Here is a 27,504-nt window from a genome sequence, read left to right on the forward strand (position 1 = left end):
TTACATAAAAATAGGCACTAAGATGATATACCAATTCCTAGTAACAGGAAATGTCCCAGATGACTCAAATACATCCACAACTGACTGTGGACAGTTGCTTTCTCAGGGATGAAGAGTAAAAGTGAGCAAAAGCAGCTGTTCTTGAGAATCTCCATCACTTGAATAATGAGGTATAAAGAATATAAAAAAGAAAGCAGACACTGAAGAGTGAAAAATGCCTTCATGCCATATTATATGATTATTGGCCATGAAAACCATTAAGAGACTGCAATGGGAAGCAACCACACAGTAGATATTGCAAAAAGAAGACAAATGTTCAAAAGAAAACAAATGCAATTACTGGAAACACTATGCCCATTCATGGGAATGCACAAAAGCTGACAAAGACATGTTTCTTCTTTAAGCAAATCAGGAAGGAATGGAAATCTCTGCATACCAAGAAATGTTTAACACTGTATTTGCAGCAAGGAAGGAAATTCCTCAACATGACGGCATTTAGTTAGGAAATATGAAGTTTGCATTCATCAGATTTCTGTATATATTTGTGAGTGCAAACGAAGTGCTAGAAATAGCAAATTTTTTACAATTATCCATTCACTATGTCAATACAGGCACAGGAATCAGCTCAAAGACTAATAATTTCTGGACAGCTGCTGCTTTAATGGTCCTGACCTTTACTTACTCAAAACCACAATCTCCTAAAAGCCTTCTTTCAAACCTTCTTCCAGTACTCTAGATCTCTCTCAAGTGGCTAGCACGAACCTCACCAAAGCAGGTATTCTCCTTTGCTGAGAACAGAGAAGAGTTAGATGACTACACTGGATCTGTCATTGTCCATGAGAAGTCAATCTCCATATAGGCAAACAGTTCTGAGTGCTTTATAAAAAGGGCAAGTAAAATATTGATTTGAAATATCTACATAAAAGGTGCAATCCCTGCAAATAATTACACAAACAACTGCTGTATTTGTGTGAAGGGTTCTTCTTTTTGTAATCAACTCCCTGGCAAGCATTGCAACTTTATACACCTGACAGGAAACAAGTAAAACTGTACTTATTCTGTGTTCAAAAATTATAAAGGCTTCTAATGCTTCAGAGGTTCTTCACCTGTAATATTTCAGGTGGAAACAGTCAACATGGAGCATTAAGAAATTAATGCACATACTTATTAAAATGAAAATGGAATATCAATCAGATTATCATCTCTTATCTTAAATTTCTATATCCTGTAATGAAGAAGATATTTTGACAACTAGCATGCAACTTCTATCCATCAGCTAAATGCACTGCAACAACTTCAGCAGCTCAGAGAAGGTGTCATTTGAAAGATCTATCCATTAATCTTCAGGAAGGTAATGTGCAATTTATTCTGAATATAGCAAATATAACAGTATTTGGCAGGGAAAGACAAAACTAGGTCAGCTGAGCTAAAACAGAACATAAATTGTTAAGGAAAGAAGAAAATTTATCTCTCTATATTTATATATAGGTATATTTTGGTTACATAACTGTAGTTAACTCCTCCAAAGTTTCACAGAATGCTTAGCAGCTCCAGCTGAGCAGCTGGTTTTACCTAGAACAAAACCTAGCACCTATACCTGCACTATCTTAACACTACACCTGATACACACCTGAAGTTGATTTAGTGGAAAAAGTAATAAGGAAGAAAACAGTACTTATTTAGCTATCAGCCAAGACTCATTACTGCCTGCACTTTTAATGTGAAAAATATCAAGCACTGGCTAATTCAGTATTTTTCTGTATTATTTTGGACTAATACATCTGTGCATGTAAGAAGAACTGACATACCAAGTACTTTTTGTCATTAGTCATATTCTTTCGGGAAGCCCTGATTGATACCCAAGTAAAAAATGTTGCAAAAGGTGAAGCAAGTTTTGTCCCTGCCTGTGGCAGGGGGTTGAAACTGAATGATCTTTAAGGTCCCTTCCAACTCGAAACACTCTAGGATTCTATGATTCTATTCTAGGATCCTAAATTGACTCTAGCTATCCAGAAGAATGTTAAATAATATCACAAAGTATGAAAACTTCTTCAGGAGTAATTGCAAAGGTAAGAGAGTACAAGCATGGACTTCCAAACAGAATTAACAAGCCTTAAATTTCTTACTGGATGCAAAATGACAAATGTTAGCTTCAATAAGCATTTAAATAAAATACCCAAAATGTTTTCTCCCTCCTAAAACCCACATGCTAATGTCTCCTAATATTTTATATTATAATTAGATTTTAGCAAATGAATGAAGTAGCAATTCAGTAGATTACCTATATTTGAAAACCTCACACACATCACAGACCCAAACTGTCTTTCCAGACACTTGACACAAGGTGACATTCTGAACAGGGACATGTAGACATCACTTAATCTTTTCAACTGGTACCTAATCTGATTAGGTACCAGTTTTTTTTTAATTGCTTTAAATTTTTGATTTTTAAATTGCTTTAAAAGTAGAGCAATTTTAAGATTCTTAAATTACAAAAGCATTCCAGGGCATCTTCCACTTCTTGGGACAATGCATATAATTTTCAGGGACTGAAAAGGGAAAAGAGAATCCTGGAGACCATGGCAACATCCTAAGACCTCTTCATTAACTAAATGAATATGCGGAGACCTTTTAATATATGACACACACACTGTGACTCTGAGTGCAGTGATCTGATACAGAAGACTGAATGGATGCTTGGAACAGGAACAGAAGGCAGAGGAAAAAAACCCCAGTATTTCTTTAAGTGGAAAACAAACAATTACCTATAGTTTGTATTGTGTAGTTAAGCAACTATAGTGATTGAAAACAATTTAAAAAAGCAGCACTATAATCTCACTTTTTCTAGTTGCAATATAGTGAGAATATTAAAGGGATTTGATTACCCAGTTCCATACTGAACCTTCCCATGAGATAAACATTTCAAAAATACCATTCTGCACTCAAGGGGTAAGTAAATTGTCTTATATATCATTCCGATTTGCACTAAACATATTACTAATACACATTTTCCTTGTATTTAAGAAAATGCCACTTGGCAGTCTGTTTAAAGATGGGCTTATTACTAACCTTCTTGTGTCTCCTTTTTGGACTTTTACCCAGTGCTCCACTTGAGCCATGTTACTTTTTCTTTGAATCTGTTTATCTGGATTTGTTCTGGGAACAAACCCTCTTTTATATGAGCTGGTACCATTCTGCTCCACTAGGCCAGCACTCATACTTAATGAACTAGGAAGTGTTCCATTCTTCTCAGCTGGCTGAGAGTGAGATACATGGGACCACGATGTATTCGTTAAGTCTGGAAATAATGAATCAGCTTCTGTTAACACATGCTTAGCCTTTTCCTTCTTAGTTTCTAGAGTTTCTTTTCTGTGGATATAACGCTCCTCCTCTGCTTTTTCTCTTCTTATCTCCTCGTGCTTATCATATCCAACCATTTCAGCTGATTTTTGATAACTTTCTTTTGTATCTGCTGTAATCTCTGCCTTCACACACTCTTTACAGGCATCCACATGATTGACTTGGGGAACAGCTTGCTGATCCACTTTTTCGGTATCTCTGAAAAGAAAATAATGAATACTGTTTAATTGTGAAAGGTTGATGTGGTCTTGTTACTATTTTAGAAAACATACCCATAAAAGCACCTTCTCCAGGCTCTGCTGAATTTGACACGTAAGATAGATATGCTCAGCAAAACTCAGCTATCATTCCAATTAAGACAAAATTTATCTTTACAGTGCTATCAAGGAAGCATAAATCATTGATATGCATCTGTAAAAATTATTGAAAATACTAATAATATATGAAAGAAGTGTTAAACTTATGCAATATTGTGTCAAAAAACTGGAAAAAAGAAAGCCTTTCTATCCTAGGAAACACTGAAAGCCAAAAAAACCCAAAACCAAACTGCCAACTGCTCATTGCAAACTAAAAAAAGTCTTTCCTGTCTTTGTAGCTGCCTAAGGGACTACTTATTTCTGGCCAACAGGACAGAAGTGTATCTGCATTTGAGTCACTGCTATCATTGTCCAGGGAATTTCTAACCTGGAAGCTATTCCTGCAAAAAATAAAATGAAAAATAATCCCCATCACTCCTAATACATGCTGCAATGGACACCATTTCGCTTATTTACCTTACTGAATAAATATTTCCAAATATGTGTACCAAAAACCTTGATATTAAACTTACAACCCACTACATAATGTCTAAGGATCTTAAAAGATTTATGTTGGTTTTGACACATAACACACTTAATTTGCCATTTTCTTCATCTTCTTATAGTGATAAGCTTCTCTTACAACTCAATGGAGTATTATTGATCTCAGAGTAGCACCTCATCTTCTCTGAAACTGAGTCCAGCTTCTTTATAGCTTTATTGAAGGCAGATTCTGAGTGAGTGCCACCAAACAATTATTTTCACTTCACTCTCAAAATGAAGAGTCGATTAGGGGCAGGGACACGAGATCACTACTTTCAATGCACCAGACTTCCCTAGTTTTTCTGTCAATTATGTCTATCCTTGTAAAGAATAGAAAGAAAAACCAGGTAACAGGTTACGTGTTATTTGGAATTTAAATCCAGAAACATTTAATATTAAATAAAACAGGATGTGAAGCTGTGGGAGAGATGTTGGTCCTTTGCTTATATTTTTCTTGTAAAAAACAAGCAGCAGTGCAAGATACTCTAAGAAATTGCACTCTGACATTTTAATCCTCACAGCCCCAATGGTTAAAAGCAAGGCAGTCTTACAGTACATAGTGTTCTTTCACAAGGAGTTGTAGGGAAAGGATCACATTCCTAAGTCAAAACACCAAGAAGGCTACATCAATTTTAAGAAAAGGGGAAAACTAGAAGCACAAGAAGGCACAGCTGAATTCGTTTGCTTCTAGCACTAATTAAGAATAACAGGACAAAGGACATCCTCCTTTTGTAACAGTGCTTTGTTTCTACACAGAAAAAAAGAAAAAAGCCTTTTACAAGTACTAAAGGCCACCAAAGTAAGTGAAAAATAAGCATTTAATACCTTCAGAAATTACTTAATATCCATAATTATGCACTTACGATTTACCCATCTTTAACATTCTTTCTCTCTTAACAGCATTTTAATCCTAGTTCTGAAAGTTATAATCCATTTGAAACAACTCATTATTCTTCTGTCTTTCCCTTCTGACTTTCCTCTCCTCAAGGCTACCAATTGGCTGTTGGAGGTGTATTAATTTGCTCAGAAGACCTGCAACTTTTTAACTGAAATTCCCTTAAAAACTATATAAACACAGAAATTTATCCATGTCAGCAATTGTGGGCACACAATTTGAGTGTACACACAAATACTGAACACCAGGTTTTCTTAATTTATGTTAACTAACTGATTTGCAACAGAATGTAAATTAAAAAGAATTATTTCCTTAAAATGGGAATGAGTTTCACGCACACATTTATAAATGTATGCATAAAGAGTTCCTGCATACACTTTCAGAAATCACCAATCTGGTTTTTGTATATATATGTATAAAATAGATGAAAAAATTTTATAAGCTAACAATTTCCATAGTGAACTTGCCTCTTCAGTGAAGAAGTGCGTGTTTGCATAAGGGCAGCTTGATTCATAGCCCGGATCCAGCCATTCATATCCTCTTGGGTATCTGCACTGAAGTAGTATGTCCGCATCCCTGAATGCTCTGCCTGAGAGCCAATAACAGAATTCTTATTATAAATATATGCCCGCATACCTGTATGAACAGCCTGTAAAGGAAGTTAAAAAGAAGTCAGAAAGTCCTTTCCTTCCCCCCCCCCCCCCCCACCAGAAAATTTACTTTAATTTTTCTTGATACTTTTAAAAACACCTTTTCAGGTTCCTTGACTGTTTCTTGGATTTTGGGTAAAACTGTCACACTGCCACAATGGGCTAGTGCAGCAGACTCTAAAGGCACTCTCTGGTTTTTACTGAAATTCCCCTATCATTTTTTTCACACTATTAAGACTAAAAGTGCAGTGTGTCTGTTTGTCATAGTAAGAAATTTCAGCTTTTCGTTTTCACTTAACTGATACATTTGCCACAAATACCATACAGAACAAATGAAAGAAATTCTCACTGAGACGTGCATAAGCGAGCCAATTTTCCCAGCTCATTTAATAAAGCAATTTATTCACACAAACACAGACAGTATCTTACAATTCAAGCAATTAAATTGCTTATTTAAGAACTGATTATAATGCATGTTAGCAGCTTTTAGTTAAAGCATGCACTTCAACCTCTGTATTAGCTGCAAAACCACAAGACTTACTGATACACTTAGTAACACTGATTGAATTATTACAGCACATAAAATATCGACAAGTATTTCTGCATACCAAAACAAATTATGAAATTCCACTGCAAACTATGGAATATTGGAAACTCCTCTATATTCAATATTCAAACGTATTCAATGTGGAATGTCTGTAGCACTAGGCTACTTGAATTTAATCAAATCTTAATATTTGTCTAATCAATAATATAGATATTACTAAGTCATATCAGTCATAGAATCATAGAATCATAGAATAGTTAGGGCTGGAAAGGACCTTAAGATCATCTTCTTCCAACCCCCCTGCCATGGGCAGGGACACCTCACACTAAACCATATCACCCAAGGCTTCATCCAACCTGGTCTTGAAACACTTTCTTATATTTTCTCACTGTACAGATGTACTTCAGCTTAACAGGGAAAGATTCATCTCCTTGCTTTCCAAAAAACTGAAGAGAATATAGTTGGCTTTAAAGTTCTTGTAATAATACTAAAATAAAATTAGTAATTTAAACTGCTGTCTATAAAAGTAATTCTGCTACCCCACACAAAAGCTAATGGCATTGAAACACTGCTGAGGCAGGGTTGCATTGTTGCAGATTTTGAAAGGAAAGTCTTTCAACTTTTTAATTTGTCTACAACTTCTGTTAAATGTTAAATATCTTTCACAAATCTTCCCTGAATTAACGGTCCTTTTATGCAATGAAATCCACTCTCATTATTCCAGAGTCAAATAACCCAAACAAACAAACCAAACCCAAACGCTCCACAGTCACAGGTGGCTTCAGATACACAGCAATAGTTTTAACAAAACCCAGGCTATTTAATCCAGTGCAGGATTCCCTAAATGTTAAAATTTCCAATTCCCATAACCTTAGAGACCCATATCAACAACTGCAAAGAGCAAAATATTTGCTTGCTGTTATAGTGCTCTAAGTTCTGTGAATATGTGAACCGTGGCCTTTCCCTTCTGAACATCAAGCAAGGAAATCACAGTTTGTTTTGAAAACTCTGGTACTACAGTCTCCAGAGTGGTCAGTCCCTGGCCTGCCATCACCCCAGCAGTGGAAAGGCTGAGACTGCAGCAAAACAGCCAGCTAGGAAAAAGGAGGTGAGGAGGAAGAGGAGGAAGGGTTTACACAGAGAAGTACAAGGGATTCCCCTGTTAAGAGAAAGTGTCTGTTTCCCCAAAGCACTGGCTGGTAAGGGAATACAAGGTGGTTTCTTCTCCCTTCCCAACATTAACTACCTATCTTAAACAGAGGAACCAAAGCCACGACTTACATATATAAAACAGTAGCCCTGATCAACTGTATATTTAGGAATTTAAGGAGTTTTTTCATGTTTGCCTGGTTGAGTTCTTTGGCTTTTCTTCTTTGGTATTGGGCTTCTCTTTCTTTCCCCATTTTGAGACCATTACAAATGGTCAAAACAAGTCATAGAATAGTTAGGGTTGGAAAGGACCTTAAGATCATGAAGTTCCAACCCTCCTGCCATGGGCAAGGATGCCTCACACTAGACCATGTCACCCAAGGTTTTGTAAAACCTGGCATTGAACATCGTCAGGGATGGAGCATTCACCACTTCTTTGGGCAACCTGTTCCAGTGCCTCACCACCCTCACAGTAAAGAGCTTCTTCCTTATATCTAACTTGAACTTCTCCTATTTAAATTTAAACCCATTACCCCTTGTCTTATTGGTACAGTCTCCTGATGAAGAGATATGGTTTAGGAGTATTTAATTCATTGCCATTTATAAATACCACCCAGTGAAAGAAGAAACTAACAATTAGCAGCTCCAGATGTAAAGTAAAATAGTGATTTTAATGTTAGATCTTATGACTCCAGGGTTCTTTCACAGACCATGTTCAGCTCATAGAAGTAAATGCTAGAATTTAGAAGGGAAGTGACACCTGCAGAAAATGAGACTGCCCCACTGCAGATGACACAGTAGGGCCCTACCATTCATTGATATATACTTGCTGGAAAAAAAACAGAACCTTGGGTAACTTAACTACGGAGACTGCATAACACACCAATAAATGGATTTAACAGCTGTCTGTTTTAATTGATCTCTATGTCCTGATAAAGGTAACTAATTCACCTCTGAGGTTCTCTTTCAATGGTACATGATGAACACAGCTGAAAGCATTGCCTAAAAGGCTGGAGGTGAAAAGGGTATAAAAATGCAAAGTATGGTGCACCTTTTTCCCTTGAGAGACTGAAGCTGTCACAGTCATAAACATTCATAGCTTCAGAAAGGGTAATGCAGACAGTGTGTTGTCATCAGCAAACACATCATTGTGAAGTTCATCATATATAAAACTGGTTACAGGAAAGTTCAAATATATTTCAGTTATTTATTAGTAGCATGTTTTATATGCAAGAACGCCACTTTGTGCCAATGTCCTGCAGCTGGCACTGCTAGCAGACGCAAGCTAGAAGGGATTTTTGGTGGTGGTGGTTTTTTTAAAGCAGTAGCTATTAGGATGCCTACAGCATACTAAAAAGCCTACAAACACAGCACATGTAACCATACACACAACAGTGAAAAAATAATACTGGTACCTATTCATGCATTCAGGTGCCTTAATCTGGATAGACTGAGAAGAAAAGCAGTTTCTCTCCCATAATGCACAGAAGGAGAAATGGACAGTAAACCCCAAGAGCATATCAACAGGACAAGACAAGGACAAAAAGTTAAACAAGTTAAAATCATGAAAAGATTCATGTTTCCAAAGAAAATAGTTAAAAAAATATGGTACTAAAAGTAACTAATGCCTAGAGCTGTTATGTTCACCTCCAATCATTCAAAATTCTGAGGAGAAGCAGCCACAGAACATGAGATGGGGACAAAGAGATGGGGATGGGAAGAGTTTTCTAATAACTGTAATCTTTCGAAGTTTGTCCTCTCAATAAGTTATAACATACAAAGAAAGTCTTATTTCTCCTGAATTTTGATATTTATGAACCATTTATGGAAAAAAATGAAACAAGACTGAGCCATCACTATAAACACAACAACAGGACACTATAATTCATCTTTCGCAAATAATATGACGCTTTTTTAGGACTTCTAGAAGCTAAAAGGTTCTCTCTTCCAAATTCTAAAATGGCACCTCCAATTCATAGCCCTTGGCATTTCTTCACCTGAATCCCCAGACCCAGAGAATTTTCATAAGCACTATGGGAGCCTAAGGAAGCAACAATGACCCAGAGAACATAAACAATGTCAGCATTGTTTAGGAAACCGATGAGATCAAAGAAACCGATTTAAAGTTTGTCCTGGTCCCAGCAGGTCTAAGCAATGAATGGATACTGCCATTAGTAAGTCTTAGAGTGCCAGTAAAGAGAAGATGTTTAAAGTCAAGCTGTAAAGCATCTTCTGAAAGTAATGATCTGGCCTGACTTCCTAGGATCTGAATGCCCCAGGCTGGACGAGTGTATCTCTGAAAATATTTAAAAGGTAGTATTCAAAATAATGAGTGATTTATATCTCCAATGCTACTTCCTACCTTTTACAGGAACATCAGAACAACCCTCGATATAAATATACCTGCATACATTGCCTCTGCATGAAGTTTTGTGTTTTCTTTACATCGAACGTTGGTAGGCCTCCCATGTTTCTCAATTTGTATTACTGTCAGATTCATATAAATCAGTTTACTTTCAGTATTCTCTTATAAATTTTAACACATATAAAACCAATTAAAAAGAGTTTTTATGACTGAGGACAATGGGCCTTCTAAAGAGACTGTGATGACATGAACATAAATTGATATAACTTATGTTTAAAATTATGGTATTACTAAAAAGTACAGTGAATTCCCTAATAATGACAGGGAGCATTTCCAGCTTTATATTGATGTTGTGCAAACCTTTTCACATTAAAATCTCTCCACTGAATTTGTGCCCCCTTACATTTTTACCAGCAAAGAATTACTGCATTAAAACCATGTAACAATTAGATTAAATCTTTAAGATGTTAGCTACTGAACTAAATATGCAGCAAGGATCCTGAGTTCTAAAAAGATGCCACACAGTGTAATGACAGTGGCTTACAGCTAGTCACAGCACTTTGCTTGGGACAGACAAGCCATGTGAAAAGAGTTGTCAGGATGGATACTAAAAAGCAGGGTTTCTACACAGAACAATTTAATATACATACTGTTACACTTCAAAGCAGGTTTTTTATTGCATTTGAACAGCCTGTGTGCAGTTCTGCAGGCCTGTAATTGTTAAACACCTGAAGAGAGACAAAAGCTTAAAGCTGCGCCTTGGGATATGAAAGGAAAACAATTCTGAGGACTCCTATGGTGTACATTTTAACAGTTAGTAGGATTTCACATACATCCTAGACAGCATGTATTTTACAAAACTTGTACTAACTGAACCATTTGCAAAAAGCATCCATGTTTTGCTAAGTAAATTTCCTTCCTTTAGCTCTATAAACCAAAATGTTGACATTTTTTACAGTTTGACTGCTTCCCTAGCATCAAAAACTCATTGTAACTTAAAACAACTTCTTAAAATGGTAGCCAATACTTCTGTTGTAACAGAGGATTTACAACAATCTAAATAAATGGCAGGCCAAATGTAAAAATCAACATGGCACATTCTCCCACTCATTCAGGACTTCAATGCAAAAAAAAGTCTTATCTTTATTTTGGGCTTAATCTGCTTCTGTTTTCTATTTCTGGCTGCACTATGCCGTGAGACAGAATGTCCATCTAGGCTCTGGATATCAAAGTGTACTGAAGAGATTAGATAAAGGTAATGGCTGGTGAGTGATAGAATGCCAGTACTCCTGCTGCTGTGTGCCCAGAGCCAACTCCATGACCACTGAATGTCAGTGTTGGATGGGGCCACGCTACAGGAATGTAACAAAACCCTCCTGCTGCCCTAGGAGTTGATTCTAAATACAATGAAACTGCAGCATCAAGTCTGTAGTCAATCATCAAACACCCAAAGCACAGTTTAGGTTCGCCCAACAAACTAATACCTGAAATGTATGTTGGCATTTTTTATATACATTTCTAGCACAAAGTTTCTTTTGCAATCACTGCCCTATTTATATATCACCTTTTCAGTAATGACCCAATGTTGAAAGTCTCAAGTTACTGGCTCATGCTGAAGTGGTGACTTCAGGCCTTGCCTACAGAACATACTACTTAGAAAACATGTGTGTGTATGTACACATACCACACACAGGGATTTTGTTGCCATTATCATTGATAGTGTTAAAGTGATTAACAATTCTAATATACATTTGATTAACATTCAAAAACACCATTTTAATAAAATAAAAAGCAGATTTTAAAAAAATAAATAAATCTCAAGCTCCTTGATATTATCACTACTTTATCTCCTTCCCTGTCTGCACTAACCTTCCCTGGTTATTCAAGAGAGGTAGAAGCCTAGAAGTACTTTGGGTCCTCCCTCTTTTAGTATGTGCTACTTCCTAGGAAAAGGCTCTAGAACAGGAGGGCTTTATGAATTACACTCATTGAATATTGGGAGTGGAATGTTTCTCTTAAACAAAGGTTCCTTTATAGATTGTCCTGCTATCTCATGTTCAACGCAGTTGAAAAAGCACAATAAACATTTCCACAAAGTGCACTGGGTTGTTTTTAAACACACTTCCCAAGTCAATATTTGGGTAATAAACTTAAAACCATTACCCACTTGAAGATAGAATCAAAATTAATAAAAGGCAGTCTATAATTTTAAAACACTCCAAAAATCAAAATGCAAGAGAAAGTTAAACTGAGCAGATGAATTTCAGTTAAGTTTCAAATGGAAAGTCTCCTTCCAGATCTCCTAAAGTGTACCAGATCAAAACTCGATTTCTAAATTATTTATAAGTACATATCTCATTTGCTTGACACAAGAACAGGTTTTCTGCTCCAACTATCAGTAGAATTTAAACATGCAATATACATTGAAGTTTCTAAACTTCACCTTACTGCTGCAATTCAATCAACTGGAGCCAGGTTTTTCCACTTTCAAGAAGGGATGTATGTTTTATTTTAGTATGTTTTAATAACATAGAACTGTAAATTAAACAATTTAAAAAAATCCAAACACAAAACCAACCTCAAACTATATCAGAGTAAATTTTCCTTGGAAAATGTCCATATCCTTTACAAGTATTTCTCCCTCCCAAAAAAGGAGAAAAAAATCGGTTCCACTTTCTCCCCTTGAAATGAGGGAATTAAACCTTAAAAGCTACAGTGTTGTCATTTTCTAACTGCAAGAACTGAGCTGATGAGATTATTTGTTTTAAAAAACACAACAAAACCAAACCCAAAGGACCATCCGTCCACTGTGGGATCAAGTATTCTACAAAGAAAAAGAAACAACTTTCCTTTCAATCCATATACAGTACTGGAACAAATTATCAACACTAATTTCTGGGTTTAGAAACAGGCTCTTTACTCATAGACATGTTATTACTGAATGTCAATTCATAAGCAACACAAAAGTGCTGTCACATTTGAACTGGCCATCATTAAACCTGTCTTCCTTGAAAAAAGATAAATAGGAAAGCAGATAATGTTTCTGTTTACAACAGCAGTTTCTCTAATGCAAATAAACACTGTAAAATATGATTAGCTAATAAGCTTTGTAACTGTACCTTAAAAGAAAACTTGCGATTTATGCGATCTTCAGGTCCAACTGGAGATATTACATAACTAGGCAATGGTATGCTACCCAGAACAGATTCTTCTCTGCTGTCTGTCGAATAGAAGAAATAGAATCTAATTCACTGCACTTTTCAGTGGGGTAACAATACATTCTCCTTTATGGGCACACAGACAACAGGCGTTAAGCAGAAAAAAGAGCGGCTTCAGACTGAATATAAAGGAAAACATTCTCCCCATTAGGACAGGGCAGCAGCAGAACAGGCTGACCAGAGAGGTTGCACCATCTCCATCCTTGGAGGTTTTCAATGCCTGACTAGATTAAACCCTGAGCAACCTGGGCTGACTTATTTCCTGACCCTGCTTTCCCCAGGCATTTGGACTACACACTTCCTGAAGTCCATTCTGACCTGAATTTTATGACTCAACACCAATGGTACGTGGAGAAAAATGTTTTATTTTTAAAGAAACAAGACTGGATTTTTTAAAAACAGAAAATATTTGGGGGCTGGAGGGGTGTTATGGAGGTTTTTTGGTGGCAATTTTTTTAATTCATACAGAAGAATACGCTTTGAAAATAAAGCTTATTGTGACAAATGAACTCTGACAGACTGAATAACGTGATGGACCTTCCATTTAGCATTTTACATCTAGGCTAATTGCTGTAATTAGGAAACCTCTATTTCTGCTGGCTCTAAATGGATCAGTAGGGGAAATGCAGTGCCTAGAAACATAAATTTGAGTTTCATAGTCTACACTGCTTTCCAAAAATTGTAACACACTACACAATATTCAAAAATTTAATAATGACCTTATGCAATCCATTATTCCTAGTTCAGCCTAAGATCACATCTAATCTCTGTTTGGTAGAAATACTGGATTCAGAAGTTCTCACTCTTATATTGACCCCTGGATTAAAGCTGAACCAATGCCCTGATCTGGCCATACTGCATTCTCAAAAAATCACCTGTCCAAGTGCAACCAAGTAGGCAACACAATACAAGCCAGACACAGGATAAATCCTAAACTGGTATTGCTGCCAAATGTTCTGCAACATAAAACTTGGCATCTATCAAGGATAACTTATGTGACAAAAGATCATACAGCACCCCCTTGTTCATCAATTCTGGCCTGAAATTCGCTTTGCATTAAAGACATATGGATAAATAATTGTTTCACTATGCATCTTCTCAGAATATTTAACTGTATCTGAAGAGTTCAATTAGCTTATGCTTGCAATGTGATTTGAACAGGTGAACTAAACAAAAGAGCTAGAGTCTACTCACCTTTGTAGTAAAATAAACAATAATCAGCAAGCACAAACCATCTTCTTTTCCATAATCGCATTCCAGAGCTATCCTGAAATGCAAGAAATGTGACATACTTTTCATTTAAGGAAAGCTAACATCTTATCAAACAATTTTGTACTAATGGATAGCTTAACAGAAGTTTATCTAACTATGGTACTAATTGCAAAAACAGGTGGGTTTTATTAGCAAAATATTATGTACTAAGAAAGATAAGAGTCAAAACAGAGCTATAAAATAATCAGTGTAGAATATTCAATCTACTAATTTTCATTAAGTAATTAAATTTGCATCCCAAACGGCATTCAGATTAACCTTATACACTACAAACACATTTTATCTAGATAGATTTATCTGCAATAATGAAAAAAAGTCTGCATCTGGGTGGCACAAACTTCAACAAGAACTGCCTGCAGACCAGGATGAAAATCACTACACCACTGAGAAGTATGACCTCAGATTTTAATCATCCCCTATAATTTTATAGTCACTCTCCCATATGTTACCCGTGCTTAAAATCTAATTTGATCACATATTCCTTAGGAAATAAACCAGGTTGCATAATACGCAAATTCTAATGAAATATAATATGCCTGTGGAGATCTATGTCTCTCTCTCTAGATATATATCACCCTGTCAAAATGAGTAATATTTACATTGAAATTAATGTTGGAAGCTTGCAAAATTGCCAGTCTGTAACCTAATCAGGTACAACTTATTCAGCTGAGGTAGGCCTTGATGAAACCAGTAGTACAGAAAGTGTCTTCAGGCTTTAAGTGCTTAAAAGTAGACATAAGAAGACAGAAGGAAATAACTAGAGCAATGTTGCAGATACTATTTCCCTTCTTTCTGCAGTCATATTAAGTATGCAAGTACTTTCTTCTCTTTCCTTTTTCATGCTACAATGCTGTCAATACATACCGTATCTGAGTTCTGATTCTGTCCTGAAAACTAATGGACTTGGGTAGTGGATATCAAGAGAGTTGATAGCAGTTCTCCATGTAGAAGGAAGCCAATGGCTGTCAGCAATTTCACTTTCATGTATATGTAGAATCATAATTTTAAGACTCAGTTTTCAGCCTTCACCTCCTCATCCCTAAACCTAGCCCCTGAATCTCTGGTGATAATCTGATGGATGCAGACTGCCAAATTAGAAGAAGGGAAGTACTGTCATACAACTGTTTTACTTTTTGCACACAAGGATGTGCTTCTGTCAGCTTTAGAGTTCAAGATGCAGCAGCTGTAAAATTCTATTTATTGAATGAAATCCTATAATCCAGCCTTTCCTTGGATACTGGTCATGGTCACAGCAATGTGCAGTGAATGGATCCCTGTCTCCCTTCATTTTGTCCCTTTGGCTTTCGAAGAACAAAAGGCATAAGGATTAGAATTAAGCCTTTGATCAGGGTATAAGGGCATAAGCAAGCATATGGAATAAGGCCTTTACAGCCAACCTCAGGTTTACAGTGCATTCTGAAGAAGACCAAGATCAGCATGGTCGCAAGCTGACAGGATTAAACAGGGAAAATAACGAGATTTAGACAACAAAATTATAGCCTCAGCATTTAACCATGATGGTCATGTCCATTTATCATTGTTTCCACTTCTGAATCAAACCTGTACATAGAACTTGGTTTTCAAACTTGCTGAGCACAAGCACCTCATGACAGGAGCTTGTGGGAGCACCCAATGCTGCCTTGCATCACCAATGTTCATGCTTCTGTTTTTGCAGTTACATGAAAGGCACTTAACTTTTGCTTGATGATTGCAATGGTATATGAATAGAAATAGATGATTACATGCATACCTGTTTATGTAGCCAGCCTCTTACTATAACAGGAACATTGGGATTCCTCCTGATAGCTTGATCCCTCTTTCCAAAGCTATGAACTTTGTTTCCAGCCTTCACAACCTGTGAAAAAGTATAATGTAGTGGAGGTTTTAAAACTGTACTGAGACTAGTTTCTTATTACAAATAGCCTCACTGCAGTAATTCATACTTCATTACACAGGAACAAAGTATTTATAGCATTTTCCAGGGCAAGTAAATAGACAACGATATTTACAACAGAGCAAAGTCAATCTTCCACTTTCACCAACATATCAGTGCCAGGATGGTCTGCCTACTCCCAGTTGAACAGCAGCAGCACTGGTGAGTCAAGTCAGAAATGCAGCACTGCTGAAGTTTCAGTGTGCTTGGGAAGTATTTTTTATTGTACTACAAGAGCTGCACGCACGTTTCTCCCTGCAACATGGTACAAATGTCTTACAAATAGGACTTTATGCACATGAATCCTACTCTTGTTCTTCATTGTCCCAGAGGGGTTTAGCTGTTTTTTGTATTCCTTCCTGTTCAAATTCAAACATTGATAGCTTAATAAATGCTTGGACTTTGATCCTGCAAACAAAAGGAGAAGACAGAGTGATGCTGTTAAGGAAGAAACCTAGATGGCAGTAAGTGAAAATCACAAACTAGGCAATGGTTTGTGTTTTATTGCAACCTCGTTTTTGACATGTGAACAAAACTATTTCAAAAACAAACCAGGAAAGTCTATCAGTCTGTGAAAAAGACAGCGAGAATCTCTGCATGAATAATCTGCCTGAGCTTCTCCAAGCTCAGCACAGTTCGTTACTGCAGTTGCTTTAGGAACCTCAGGTGCACAAACCACCTTTACATTTGCTCTCACATCAAGGAAAGAGCTGTCTCCTTCCTACAATATCTCTCCTTTGTCTGAATCTCTCCTCCCAGCTGGTCAGGGCACTGATGCTCTGTCAGCTGCAAGCAAACAGCAGCTCTCAAAACAAGCACTTTAATCTGATGCAAGGGATGACACCATAAAAATATTTCAGTGTACTGCCTCCTGCCAGTCCAACAGCATCTGAATTAGAAGACAGCATATATAATAATGTGCTAGCAAAATATGATAATTTTCAATGGATTCTGATAATTTTGACGAGACTTTACAAAGAATTTCACACATTTAAGTAGACATAAGCACACATCTTAATGCAGGATTAAGGTAATGGCAATAATCAATAAGAAATAAAAGTCCACTTTTTCTTTGGCGCTATAGCATATAAACCAGCAACATTAATTTAACACTTGTAAGGAGATATCAAAGGGCAGATTTTACTAGATAGTTTCCCTGAGGTGTGTTTACCAGGAAATAGCACTGCTGATTTCTGCTGAGAAGTCAGGTGAGCTGCATGTCATGGGCATTTCTGTGAAATGCTGTGACACTTCAGAGATAACTTCTGATACCTCAGTGGAGTCTGACCAGGACTTAGTCACGGCCACTGCCCTTGCCATTCAGCTGGCAAGAACTAGTTCACTGTAAAAGCCAGGTGAGAATGGTATCACCAAGATCTCCCAGCCTGTTTCTTTGCCATGCGTGTGCTAAGGCATCAGCTAACAGGCTGTAGAGCACTAGCTTTGTGAAAATATAGCTTGTCAATTATGACCATAAAACCTCTCAGTACTAACTCACAGACCTACAAGCAGCAAATCTGACACTGAAGGAAGAAAGAAAAAAAGATGTTTTGGATTTCGTGTTTGCTACTGAAAATACTTCAAATGTGAACCTGTGTCCAAACACCACTTTAAATGACCACACAAAGATGTATCATGAGGACAGCCAAGCTCTGGATTGTCAGGCTAAGCTATATGTATTTTCTTCTGAGAAAAATGAGAATCGAGTCAAGATTTAAAAAAAACAAGATGTTTTATGTACAGCTACATTACAAGGGAGATGAAAAACGACTCCCAAACTACTTAAGGCTTTGAAAGTCAAAAACCTGTTCTCTGCACCTGAATGGAAATCAGCTTACAAAATGTACACAATTTAGTTTCCTAAATTTTCTTTCTCCTATTTATCCTATGAAGGATGAATGAAGTAAGGAACAATTAAAGTATGGCTGATTTACACACACAGCAGGGTTTAAATCTGATTTTTTTTATACCAGATAACCTGTCAGTGATCAAGCACTTTGATTCTCTGACCTTATTTAATTAAAAAATAAATAAATAAAAATATGCAGACCACAAAATAGAGAAGTTGTCCTTGGACTTGGTCTAAAGACCAAACAATTTCAATTACACAGGAGAAGGAAAAGTTCTCCTAAGGGTGTGTATTCTATATCAATATAATATCCATAGTAGAAATAAAGAATAATTCTATATTGCTTTATATAATTAAATTTTTCCTATCATCTACAGTATTAATCCTCGCTCTGGAATAAGACAGTGTAACAGATACTGAATGTCACTCCTTGCTAGAATAAAAAGATAGTTTAAAAAAATGTCTATTTTTAGAACTATTTGTCTGTACTTCAGTAGCCTTTTCCTAATTTAACATATTCTGAAATCATTGCCACGTGTTTTGAAAATGCAGGTCAGAGCAGCTGCCTGTGTCACTGAAGACAAAGAAGTTGCTTTTGACTTCAGTACGTGTGTTATGCTGGCTTGTTTGTGAATGACTCATGAGGTTTTGTAAAAACACCAAAATGTCAAGAGCCAAGATTTTCAAACCCTTTTCATCACCGCTTCATCTTCTTCCTTACAATAACCTCCAGCTGAAGAGCGAAGTTAATAACTTCATTATAAAATGGAATTTATTGTTTTTCCTAAAGCGGACATTAAAAAAACCAAACCCAACCCCAAATGTAGACAGCCTTCCCCTTGGAAGAGATTTTCTAAATAGCAAAAAGGAAGACTGTAACTTGGTAAAAATATGCAAATATGTACACATAAGAGAACACTTAACTTGCAACCTACACGGAATTAAAAAAACACACCAAAAACCAGCCCACAAGACGCCTACCTTTTAAAATAATAATCTCTTCCATTGAAAGTAATCTCAATGTTTCACTGATGAAGGAACTCATGAATCCTTTTAGTATCTTTAATAAAACTAGTAAAAAAATCCTTTATTTTTACATAGTTAAAACTGAAACTCTCAGAAATTCCTGCTCCTGATATTAAGCATTCATCTACAGTGGCCCTGAACTAAACTCAGTGTTCTACACTCCAGCTGCAGTCTCACAGAGCTGGCAGCATCGCCTGTTTCAACTGCTAAACCCATCCTTTTATTACTTGTTGTAAACCCACCAGCTCATCTTTGAAAAACACTCACAACAATCAGCACCATCAAAAATTCAATTGCTTTTCTTACATAGAATCCACCCAAAACACACTCTCAAAATGTAGAATCATAGGTTAGGGTTGGAAAGGACCCCAAGATCATCTAGTTCCAAACCACCTTCCATAGGCAGGAACACCTCACACTAAACCATGTCACCCAAGGCTCTACCCAGCTCAGCCTTGAACACTGCCAGGGATGGAGCATTCACAACTTTCCTGGCAACCCATTCCAGTGCCTCAGCACCCTCACAGTAAAGAACTTCCATCTTATATCCAATCTAAACTTCCCCTGTTTAAGTTTTAACCCATTACCCCTTTCCAGTCACTACAGTCCCTAATGAACAGTCCCTCCCCAGCATCCCTGTAGGCCCCCTTCAGATCCTGGAAGGCTGCTATATGCAGCCTTCTCTTCTCCAAGCTGAACAGCCCCAACTTTCCCAGCCTGTCTTCATACGGGAGGTGCTCCAGTCCCAGGTTGGCTTTCTGGGCTGCAAGCACACACTGAAGCTGGCTCATGTTCATTTTCTCATTGACCAACACCCCCAAGTCCTTCTCCTCAGGGCTGCTCTGAATCTCTTCTCTGCCCAACCTGGAGCTCTGCCTAGGATTGCTCAGACCCAGGTGTGGGAACTTGCACTTGGCATGGTTAAACTTCATGAGGTTGGCATCAGCCCACCTCACAAGTGTGTCAAGGTCCCTCTGGATGGCATTCCTTCCCTCCAGCATATCAACGTATGGAAGTAATAATAAATGCATTACACTGCTACCCTTTATCCTTCTGACCTGGCCAAAGCACTGTGTAGCACAGTAACATTTCCAAGTTTCCAGTCAGATCATCAGATGCTTTAACAGACTAAATTCCAAAAGTACCTTACTCTCAAACTGAAACAGATCTTTATTCCTACATATCCTTCATCTGTAATCAATATAAATGGCTTTTAACATGGTTAATAAAGTAATTCAATTGGCAATGAACGAGCAGATCTTTGGGACAGCAACAATTGTGGTTTATCAGCCTGTCCTTCTGCTTTTTACTCTCTCAGCTCCTCAAATTTCAAAAGGAAGGGTAGACTGCATTGGTATAGAGTCTGCAAACAACTTACTCAGTGTCAGCATCAAAATGGTGAGGCTCACCCCAAGAATCATAGAATCACAGAATCATAGAATAGTTAGTGTTGGAAAGGGCTGTAAGATCATCAAGTTCCAACCCCCCTGACATGGGCAGGGACACCTCACACTCAACCATGCCACCCAATGTGCATTTCTGCAGAATAGCCGATTTCAGCTGTCATATAGAATGAAGTCTTATATGCACATCAATGAAATATAACATTTTGGTAAGTATAACCCTCATTTTGGCTTTTTCTTTTTGTTCTTTCCAACATGCTCTTTTTGTTGTACATGGTACAAGTGACACTTTGACGGAACACATTAATTTCTCTTTCCACAAAATTACTTATTTCAGAAGTTTTATTAAATCCAAATTCAGACTTCGAACACTGCAACAAGCAAGCCAGACAACTTCATCACTTTCATCTTGAACTAAGAATGACAAAGCTCATGTACAGTTGGCAGATTATCTTCACCCTCCATCTCAAATGAAGTAATTCTTTGCTGTCAACTTTCTGCAGAAGAATCAAGTGGAAAGTCACATACCTGTTCCTGCATTTTCTGATTCGCTACTACTTCAGTGTGCATAGCTCTGTATAAGAATCAGTTTGAATTTGGCTGGGATTCCAACACTATACCTACATGGTTTTGTGATGGCATTTGCAGGGCAAAATTCTGAAAGCATTTAGTAAAAGATAGTAATTAGCTCTCAGTAGTGAGAAACATTTGCCATGACAAACAGAATATGTCTCTAGCTTCGAGATTGTGTCTCAAGTGTGCATCTGGGCACTCAGTCTTTGAAAGAATGATTACAGAATTTATGGAAGAAAACATTCAGAAATAGAAAAAAGCATCTTAAAATCTACTCTCAATGAGCCAAGAATCAACCTCAAAATGGAGGAAGCAGGTTATTCACTTTATAGCTTTTGTTCTCATTGCCAGCTCACTTCAGTTGATTTTGCATTAGGAATTCAACAGATCTTCCAGCTCTACGGAACAACAGGCGTGATTTCAAGCCTGGAAATACATGCAGTAAGGAAACAAAGCACATACAAGATGGACATTAGCTCTCCATCTCCATCTCCTTTAGCTGTGCAGTTCTGATATCTCCAGCAAACTAGCCTTTAGCATGTGGGTGACCCTGTAAGTTTTATCCAGTCACCATTTCTGATCTCACTGCTTTGCAAAGCCTGACTGTATCAGTGCAAATATGCTGACAAAGGGAAGCAGAGGGGCAGGGGACAGAGGATGCACGCTTTTTGGCAGAAGTGTGACAATGGAGAAATCCCCAGCTGAGAGTAAAGTATCAGGTCCCCATTAAGTTTGCTGATTTGAAGAGTGAAAAAATAAGTCTTCTACCTTCAAGGCTGGTTTTCGGATTTGGGGGTTTGTTTTTCCAGAAAAAAAAGAAATCAGAATAAGGAGGATAAATAGAGCAAATACAAGTGCCCAAGTCCCAAGTACTTTGGTAAGTTCAACTGTGAGAACATTAAAAAGAAATGGATCAAGTAAAAACCTACTAAGTTTACTGTTTTCAGTGATAACTTTATCACATTAACTTAAGTGATAACTTTAGCACATTAAAGATAAATATCTTCTTGAGATTTGGCACATGATAATCTTTGTGTTGATCCAACAACCTATACACTTCGGTTCTTTTTTTTTTAGCTTTTCATAGAATAGTTTTAATCGTCTCCAATATTCACCCAAGCATATCAAAACATTAGATTTTAAGTGATTCCAACTCAATAAAAATAGCTTTGCAGCTAATTTGGCAAAGTCCCAGCTTCAACTAAATCACTTAACAGGCTTTGCACTACTGCAGTTAAAACACAAAACAAAAGAAAACTGAGAAGTCAAAAAACTACAAAGTTAAGAAATCTAACTTATTTCTGCTAATTCTTCCAGTATCCAACCCCCTCCTATCCTTACTGCAAGGTCAAAGAAGCATTAAGATAGTTGCTGACACTTCAAATACTACGCTTGCTTATAGTTTGTGCAGTAATAAACACAGGTCCTTTGTAATGATAAATAATGGATTTTTCTATTATTAAGCATTCTATGTGTGAAATTGGTGTCCGCAATGTTCGTGCGCTACAGAGATGGCAGAAAGGGATCCAGGTTGTTACTAAAAAGAGGAACAGCAGTAAGATTTCATGGAAAAGTAATAACTGCAAATTATAATTCCTATTATTCTGCAAAACTTTTTGCCATACACACTGGACTGTCAAAAGACTTGCTGGAATACTAGTATTACATATACTTCTGTTCTTAATAAGCCACACAATAATCACTGGTTTTCAAATGATCGTTCAATATTATCATGTAAATACACAGTGCTCCTATACCTCTTCTTTGAGGTAAGTTATTAGGTTCCCAGTCTAAGCCCATACCCCTGTTGAAATTAGGTTTAAATATTACTGGATTAAAGTGACTGAAGTTCTATTCACAAAGCTGAAACAATAGCATTTTTCCTTTACCTTAGAGACAGGTTTTGTATCAACAGCAGATGGAGTTACGGCAGTGGATGTTTCACTGACCATGCTTGAAGGTCTTTGGGTTATCTGTTGCTTGGACATAGATGAATTCTGCCTAGAAAACAAACAAAACCAGGTATCAAAAGCACATTGTTTGAAACAGTCATCTTTTCCTCTTCATATTTAAGAATCACAGTGAGCAAAGGAATGACAGGCTACTCAAACATTCCCCATGCATCCACAACTTCCTTTGTATCACCCCTATTATTTTGATTTCAGTATTTTTCGAGCAGATGCTGACTGCGACATTTGATGATTGGCATTTTTCTATGTATCAGGAGGAAAAAACCTGCCAAATCTAACAGACAATCATGATACAAAAAAGACCACTCTGAGAAGATAGGACTAATGCAGAGAAATGAAATTGTGCCAATTTTAGAGTTTTGGCTGCAAACATGTGAAAGCGCCAGTACAGGGGAGGGAAGGATAGGAGTCAGCACTTTGTAATAACAGACTTTTTAGTTAATATCAGACTAGCCTACTGTTACATCTTCCATTAACTTCATGTTAGATCTTTAAATCTGCCCAACATATGATTCATACTGAAAAAGTGAATTATTAAAACACATTTTAAGTGAAATAGCACAATTAATAGCAGGTATTATCAGAAATAAATAACTTCTGAGTCATACAAAGATTTAAGAAGCCAGCTCAGATGCTTTAAATCATTTAAATCATAGATGAGATTAATCCTACCATAAGTATCTGTTCAATGTGTAAGAATTCAGAACAAATGCCCACATGCCAAAATGGGGAAAAACAGAAGTGCAAAATCCTGTGGAATCCCACATGCAGGTTGTGAAGAGAAGCCTCAGCAGCCAAGCTTGACACCAACTTGTCAATTACACTCACAGGCAGTATTTTCAAAACTCAATAACAACATAGTTTAGCGAGTTACATGTAAGGAACAAGCAGCAATACAGTCACATCAGAAAAACAAAACAAATCAAACTATTAAACATCTATGATTTTCCTTTTCCCATTTCAGCAAGTCACCAAAGCCATTTAATACAGAGTAATCGTGAGCAGTTACCACTCACAAGAACAGACAAGAGGAACTTGTGACTGCAGTAGCTCAGCACAAGGTTTAGCTGAGGACAAGGTATTTGCCATCATTGCTCTTCCTCAGTTACAACCTAAACAACTGTCTGTCCAAAAGCTTTTATAGTTGATTTGGTGTCAGGGAAAGCACATTTTTCCATCTGTGACCACAAAGTTTCAATTAAGCTTGCAACGAAATAACACAGCTTTGATCCCATTTCCTTTATGCCTCCCTTATCTGGCATGGATCCCTTCTTTCTAACTTTTGTACGTAAGTCCAAACCCAAAATATGAGAACAAGCTACAGCAAGTCCCTAAAATCCCTGGCCAACCTTCAATGCACAAGAGCTTCATTACATGAGTTTGAGTCAATTTGCCTAACCTCCCATAGCCCAAATCTGCTACTTCAGTGCTTAATCAGCTTTAGGAATATCCAGTTTCAGCAAAGGGCAGATTAAGACACTTCCCATATCTAATGCTGTCTAAGCTATTTCTGTTGATCAACCAGTTTTATTATCTGCTTTTGACTCTGTTTTTACTTGTTCCCTTTCCACCTTATAAATTTTCAAAACAGATAGAAAATGCAGACTTGCAACATGCCTGCATCTTACTTGGCTTTTCTTAATATTTACTCATCAAAAAGGTTCCATTTCCCTGCTCAAGGCAACTAAACTGAGAGCAGGAATTTCAATAAGGGAGGAACACTAACAGGGATGTGACAGAGACTTCTAATCTGTTTCAAGATGAATTGAAAGCATTAGATTTGGTGTCTTTATCAAGGCCACTAGAAATTAGTAGCAAACCTATGAAAACAAAACATAACCAAAGAAAAGGTTTGGGCTTAGAAGACAAAATTTCTCTTCTTTCCTTAAGGTTTGTATTCTCTACAATGTCCACACTGCAAACTATTGAGTTTTGTTCTGTAGGACAGTCACACGATACTGTCCAGATACTCACTGTGGCAAGGAGGGAGGACAGAAAGTAGTGGGAGGAAGAGGAGAGAGGATTTAACGTATATGTCCAGAAAATCTGTAGGCTTTCTAGACAACAGATAGTCTGGTTAAATAACTTTTTCTTCCTTTTACACAGTAGCTATTTCAGAGAGAACCAGCTGTCTCAGGAAAGACAAAAAAGAACAGTAACATTTAAGTTTCAACAAATTTGAATTAATTTTTCCAATAAATTATTTGTATGGGAAATAATATGGGGAGAAAAATAACCCCAGAGAGATGGTTTTAATCTACAAATTCAACTCTGATTGAACAGATTTTCATTATTCCAAAAGATACTGTTCACCGTAGGTTAAAATACTGCAGCTAAAGAAAAACAGTAAAGAATTTAGAACTGGAGAGGAAGATAAGCTTTATGTGTTTTTAACAAGACCATCACTATCAAAAAATCATAATGAGACACAGAACAATAAACTCAATTTCCTAGCATTTGTAATGCTGACATTTAAGCAATTTCTCTTCTAGTTGCTACTGAAAGTGACCATTGCCAATAAATCAAGCTGTCCTTTTCTAGTAGCATCAAGATTGATGATGAACTTAAAATTCACAAGGGAAAAGATGTTTTTTAAAAAGGTGAGGTTGTTGCCATGTGGAAGAACTCAAATAGCCAGCAAAAGAGACAGCAAATCCATTGAAAGAGAAAACAAATTATTTATTCTCCTATGAAACATTTCTGGCAGCCAACACTTGAGATCCAAACTTTCAGTACATGATATGTAATACAAAACTCTAAACAATACTGAAAATTCATTTAATTATTTGCATATGTTATTTCAACGATAAAAAAGATTTGTTGCATGAAATCAAAACATAATAAAACTCAAGAATTCAAGTCTCTTATTGCTGATTAATATACACAGTCTGGTTTTGAAGGCAAATAAAAATATGCAAAATATGCAGAATTACCTGAAATATCCCAGGATGTTAATGGAGTTAACACTGTTCTGATAGTATTTACAGATTCATCTTTAAACATAAGAGACTATAGCATTATTTCTCTGCATTCAGAACCGTTTGTTCAAATCACCATTACCAATGATGTCTGATAACATCTGTTATCCAACAGCCCATTCTGTCTTCATCATAGTGATGTTTTTCCTCTGTTTTCAGGACAGCTTGTTTACTGCCTCCCCCAAGGGTGTGCATACATATGCAAATTGCAGTATGTACATTCAGAGCTCCAGTCCCTTGTAAATATTTTAAGATACTTGAAAATAACACTTTATGTTGTATTTCCTGTCAAGCAGCATCCTGCTCTACTTAAACAATGCTAGTAAGGCTACAGAAATCATTTACCACCTAAAATAACTACACGGCCAATATTTGGCTTATTAAAACAAACACTGAAACATGACAACAGTAGCACATAACGAAAACAAAATACTCACGACAGAACACACCCCTTCTCTCTAAAAGATCATAAAGATTAGTTGACTTAGAAGATCCACATTTGTACCAGCAACTTAAAAAGTTTATTTCGTTGGAACCACATACAAATCAAAAATATCATGTCAATCTAGTTTTAATTCTAGTAAATTTACTATTCAACTAGATTAAAAAAATATCTGTCCTAGTATTTCTATACATGTAAATATGGCAGATATTTCTTCAGGGGTTGTCTGAGTTTCCTCCATTCTATCCACCTGATATTTTTGCTGCTATAGTAACCAAATGCAATAGACAAAATAAGACAGCTCTCTCCACAGATGTGATAGGCTTTAGCAGCTGCACAAAAAAACACGCAAAAAAGAAGATAACGCTCACTGGATTAAGCACAAAACATTTTTTCACCTATTTTTCTACATTTATGTTAAAATCTTACCTTTTTTAACTTTAAAGTGCTATCTTCTCATTTGCAAACATACTATTACAGATATATGGTAAAGCCTCTAATGCACAACTGCTAGTATTTAGCAACTGGTACAATTCAATGCATGGCTATAAGTGCCTGCTGCTTCTTTCTGGCATACAGTTATTAAAGATCTGTTACTTAAAAAAAGGTAAAAGAGAAGAAAGTAAACATTACATACACCTAACCTAAGTAACTGTATCATAGACTTTCCGAAGGAATGCACACGTAACAATGTGGTTAAAATAAATCTAACACTTGTCCGGCACCCTTATCATAGAATCATAGAATAGTTAGGGCTGGAAAAGACCCCAAGATCATCTAGTTCAAAACCACCTGCCATGGGCAGGGACACCTCACACTAAACCATGTCACCCAAGGCTCTGTCCAGCCTGGCCTTGAACACTGCCAGGGATGGAGCATTCACAACTTCCCTGGGCAGCCCATTCCAGTGCCTCAGCACCCTAACAGTAAAGAATTTCTTCCTTATATCCAATCTAAACTTCCCCTGCTTAAGTTTTAACCCATTACCCCTTGTGCTGTCACTACAGTCCTTAATGAACAGCCCCTGCCCAGCAT

General features: G+C 36.9%; 1 protein-coding gene across 6 annotated transcripts in view; it reads right to left on the reverse strand.

The window, feature by feature from the left end:
* Positions 1 to 27,504, reverse strand: part of PLEKHA7 (pleckstrin homology domain containing A7) — a 155,977-nt gene that overhangs the window by 34,737 nt on the left and 93,736 nt on the right. For 5 of the 6 annotated variants that reach the window (XM_005153271.3, XM_034062022.1, XM_031052681.2 and 2 more), the window contains 6 exons: positions 22,969 to 23,080; positions 16,046 to 16,150; positions 14,218 to 14,290; positions 12,925 to 13,025; positions 5,562 to 5,743; positions 3,070 to 3,558 (listed from right to left, as the gene is read on the reverse strand). In XM_005153271.3, coding sequence (XP_005153328.2) covers positions 3,070 to 3,558; positions 5,562 to 5,743; positions 12,925 to 13,025; positions 14,218 to 14,290; positions 16,046 to 16,150; positions 22,969 to 23,080 — 1,062 coding nt within the window. The remainder of the gene's footprint in view (positions 1 to 3,069; positions 3,559 to 5,561; positions 5,744 to 12,924; positions 13,026 to 14,217; positions 14,291 to 16,045; positions 16,151 to 22,968; positions 23,081 to 27,504) is intronic. The other variant, XM_034062023.1, reaches the window with a different exon arrangement.

Source organism: Melopsittacus undulatus, chromosome 4, assembly GCF_012275295.1.
Source record: "Melopsittacus undulatus isolate bMelUnd1 chromosome 4, bMelUnd1.mat.Z, whole genome shotgun sequence".
Taxonomy (NCBI): domain Eukaryota; kingdom Metazoa; phylum Chordata; class Aves; order Psittaciformes; family Psittaculidae; genus Melopsittacus; species Melopsittacus undulatus.